The 3,955-nt window shown below is 35.0% G+C and overlaps 1 protein-coding gene across 2 annotated transcripts; it reads left to right on the top strand.

The window, feature by feature from the left end:
• The first annotated feature begins 1,084 nt into the window (after window positions 1-1,084).
• On the top strand, window positions 1,085-3,748 carry LOC127253100 (B-box zinc finger protein 24-like). 2 transcript variants are annotated; one of them, XM_051277540.1, is made up of 3 exons: window positions 1,085-1,630; window positions 2,241-2,546; window positions 3,324-3,748. In XM_051277540.1, the coding sequence occupies exons 1-3, from the start codon at window positions 1,448-1,450 to the stop codon at window positions 3,561-3,563; spliced, it is 729 nt and encodes a 242-aa protein (XP_051133497.1). In that variant the 5' UTR covers window positions 1,085-1,447; the 3' UTR covers window positions 3,564-3,748. The 2 variants fall into 2 exon arrangements, with proteins under 2 accessions (XP_051133497.1, XP_051133496.1); XM_051277539.1 differs by having other exon boundaries at window positions 1,095-1,630; window positions 3,321-3,748.
• The last annotated feature ends 207 nt before the right edge of the window (window positions 3,749-3,955 follow it).

Genomic DNA, 3,955 nt, shown 5'->3' with positions numbered 1-3,955 from the left:
GCCGATGACAAATACTAGAAATCACATACATATAAAATAAAATTGACAGTACGTACTAATATAGTATATAATATGTTTTGTCTTATATATATTTATATGCTATTTATATATATATATATAATATTTTTATATGTTGATCGGGGAATCACCATGATATATCCCCAATCAACATCCTAACTAAAAGAAATATATACTAAAAAAAGAGGAAAAAAGCCATCGATATTTAAAAGGTAGAGCCTATAAAAAAATATATTTATTTTTTATTTTTTACTTCCTCCATCTTGTGTTCCTTTACTAAATTTATATGAAAATTTAGAAAAAAAAAATATTATTAGTAAATAATATAATTAAAATTTTAAAAGACTTTGAATTACACTTTTTAAATAAAATTAAAATATATAATATTTTTTAAAAGAAAAAAAAACGAAATAAGTGAGACAAACACGAGTAAAAAAATGAACAAAATAAATGGATAAAGAAAAATATATTATACTCTTTCCGTCCTGTTGGAAGGGTACGGTTTGCTTTTTGCACATAGACTTTTTAATATTAATATTATATTAGATTGTAATAAAAAAATAAAAATACCCATATAGTACGGTGTAATATAAAAGTAATGACATTTTTGTAATATTTTGTAAGTTGAAAGAGTATTTATTATATTAAGTAAATAGTATAATTACCAAATTAAAAAATAATAATGAGACGGATTAAAATAAAAAATGGTAATCTTTCAATAAAATAAAAAAATAGTAAAAATTAATTTATATTCAAAATATCATATCAATAATTATTTATATAAAATAAAATAACTATTTTAATTACCTTTTTTGCGCGTAAAGTTGTGCATGCTAAAAGAGAGGGCCAGTCTATTGGACACTAGTGTATTTACAGCGAGGTGAGAAGATGGGCGCGTTAATAATTAATTTATAATAATTAATTTTAATTAACATATTGGGATGATCTGTACTCTTCATTAAATGCCATATGAAACAGAAGCAGAGCTGTAGGTGTCAGCCAGGCAGGCAGCCATTGCTGTCCACAAACAAGAATCAGAGAGAGCTCCCCACAGCCATACATTTGGATTCTGCTTTCTTGCCTCAGCCCTCTCTCGTGCTCTCTTTTGATACGCCAATCAATCCTAACTGCCTTATCCCTTCCCCTCCCTTCCTTCTTCACAACTCTCTACGGAGACAGACATACATGCATCTGAGATTTTTGTGTTAGGAGAGCTCTCCCTGCCTGCCTGGACTATACGGACAAATATTCTTCTGATCAGATCAGGATCAGGAATTCAGATTTATATTGTGGTTTTGTTGTGTGGTTGTTGAATTTTGGTGATTAGTTTCTGCCATCGGAGTAGCCGATTTTGATTTTAGTTCGTGGTAGGAATTGGAATCGGAATCGAAATTGAAATCGAAGAAAAGTGATTATTGTTGTTGTTGAGATGAAGATCCAATGCGACGTGTGCGAGAAGGCTCCGGCGACGGTGATCTGCTGCGCCGACGAGGCGGCATTGTGCCCTAAATGCGACGTGGAGGTGCATGCCGCAAACAAGCTTGCCAGCAAGCACCAGCGTCTGCTTCTCCAATGCCTCTCCAACAAGCTTCCTCCCTGCGACATCTGCCAGGTACGGTACCTACCTCATTCGCATCTCCTCCGATAAATATCCATTGCTGACGTCACTCTGTTACGAAGGAGGTAAAAATGCCTCTTCTGATGTGAAACTCCTTTTCGGTATGATTTTGCACCTTGATATTGCCTTCTTTCATTTGAATTTAATAAATCATGTAGCTCAAAATCACGAAACCTAACTGCACAATCAAATAGTGGCTATAACCTGATATATGAATCTGTTCTCCACAGCTATCCAACTTTACCTGTGATTCGTTATGCAAAATGACTTTAGATTTAACTTTAAGGAGCATAGAGTGCTGTGTTTGCAATTGCATCCTTCGTGACCTCCTAGGATCGATAGCTATAGAACAATGGATTGATTTATGGATTCTGTTCTTGTTCCAAACCTGTTTGATTGAACCAAGTTATTAATTATTGCCATGTAACTTGCATTGAACATATAATCAAGAACTACCTGTGATCATCTGCAAGTTTTAAGGCACAAGGTGTCTTCTGTAAGAATTAACAATGTCCTGAGTTTCTGTCGATTCTCTTTCTGTATTGTCGATAAAAGCCACCTGTTGTGTTGCTTCTTATTTATTTCGGTCTGTTACCGAACACAGGAGAAGACGGCATTCATATTCTGCGTCGAGGACAGAGCCCTCTTCTGCAAGGAATGTGACGAACCGATTCACTCCAACAGCCTCACTGCAAACCACCAACGATATTTAGCTACTGGAATACGGGTAGGTTTGAGTAGCAGCTGTAATAATGGAAGTAGCAAGGGCAATGTGGAGCCAAAGCCCCCAAAATCGAATCTACAGCAGATTGGTTTGAAGAAGATGCCGCAAAATGTTTCTGGTATTACGTCGCCATCTTGGGCTGTTGATGATTTGCTGCAATTCTCTGACTATGAGTCCTCGGACAAGGTAAGATTTGCTATTGTATCTCTGTTGTTTCTTACCTAATGAATGTGTTCATTCAAAAATGGCTTCATAATATTCGGAAAGTAGACTTGTTACACTTAGCTCACTTTCTACACTTAGTCATCTCATTTTCTTGGAAACTAAAATCTTACACGATCTAGCTATTCAAGAAAACCATGTTGGCATAAATAATATTGGCTCCATTCCTAATCAAATGAGCCCTTCGGAATTTTGTAATAAATTGAAAAACAATAGTATATTATTAGTCAATGGAAGTGTGTAAGAGTTCTTAATATTTTTGCCGTAATTGCATGTTTAATGATATGTTTGTAATTTAAATAAAAGTTAAATCTATTTTAGTAGTAGTGTACGATTACTTTTTCTAAAATAGAAAATTAAAATGATAAAAAGGAGTATTTTGAAGTGAGACAGAGAGAGAAAGAGTAACATTTCTTAAAAATGTGTTCACTTTCCTTCTATGTTCGTCTCTTAGAAATGTTGCTATCATACTACTTTTTATATTTTTTTAAAACCAAAAATACTTACTTTTACTTAAACTCGTGTCCAAAAGTATGAACATATTTTTTTGAGACAGAGGAAGGAAGTATCGACAAAGTGCCAAATGGGCCACGGCATAACATATTTACTATGCGCGTGTTGCTTCCGCCGTCGCTTCCTAACCAATGGATTCGGAGACATCAAATGACACATCCGAATACCTTAAAAACACAATCTATCCAAATTGCTGAATTTTTACTTCTTGTCCAAACATTGCAGCAGCTCGAGTTTAATGAGCTGGAGTGGCTAACCGACATCAATATATTTGGCGATCAAGTGGTGTCCGAGGAGGCTCTGGCGGCTGCGGAAGTTCCTCAGCTGCGCGGTTCTCAGCCTAACATGGCCGCCATGTGCAGACAAGGGAAACTTTCCTCGGCAGCACACAAGAAGCCGAGGGTCCTATTTTCCGGCGACGATGAAGAGTATTTTACAGTTCCCGATCTCGGATTGGGCGGTGATTGATGACTATAAACATTGGACTTGAAAAAACCTCGATCATACTGCGCGGCTAGCGAATGTGTCATGAACTAGCAGTAATGTAACATATGTCGTGCATTTGTACTATAGCTTTGATAATATACATCAGTGTGTATATGCAAGCTCGAGATTTTGTAACGTTTATTACGAAAGTATTTTTACCAAACTATCGTACGAGTGTAGTTTCTACTTTTGGTAAGCTTTCGGTAAAATAGAGTTTGCAGCAAAAACTAAAAATAGCTTAGCATTATGCCCTCGAGTTTTTTTAGAAAATATTATATCGCAGGGATCCGTTCAAAATTCATTCAAAATTTTGTACTTCTATTATTATTTAATAAACAAATATTTTTATATACATTCAAAACTTTCTATATATT

The sequence above is a fragment of the Andrographis paniculata genome, unplaced genomic scaffold, assembly GCF_009805555.1.
Source record: "Andrographis paniculata isolate CXL003 unplaced genomic scaffold, ASM980555v1 Contig49END, whole genome shotgun sequence".
NCBI lineage: Eukaryota > Viridiplantae > Streptophyta > Magnoliopsida > Lamiales > Acanthaceae > Andrographis > Andrographis paniculata.
Note: the sequence above shows the minus strand (reverse complement) of the source record. Positions and strands in the feature narration are given on the sequence as shown.

What these genes read in the sequence shown, in the direction of transcription:
- LOC127253100 (XM_051277539.1), top strand. Translation starts at nt 1,448, where the DNA reads ATGAAGATCCAATGCGACGTGTGCGAGAAGGCTCCGGCGACGGTGATC. An exon ending in CTCCCTGCGACATCTGCCAG is followed by an intron (nt 1,631 to 2,240) that starts GTACGGTACCTA and finishes TACCGAACACAG; the next exon opens with GAGAAGACGGCATTCATATT. An exon ending in ACTATGAGTCCTCGGACAAG is followed by an intron (nt 2,547 to 3,320) that starts GTAAGATTTGCT and finishes CAAACATTGCAG; the next exon opens with CAGCTCGAGTTTAATGAGCT.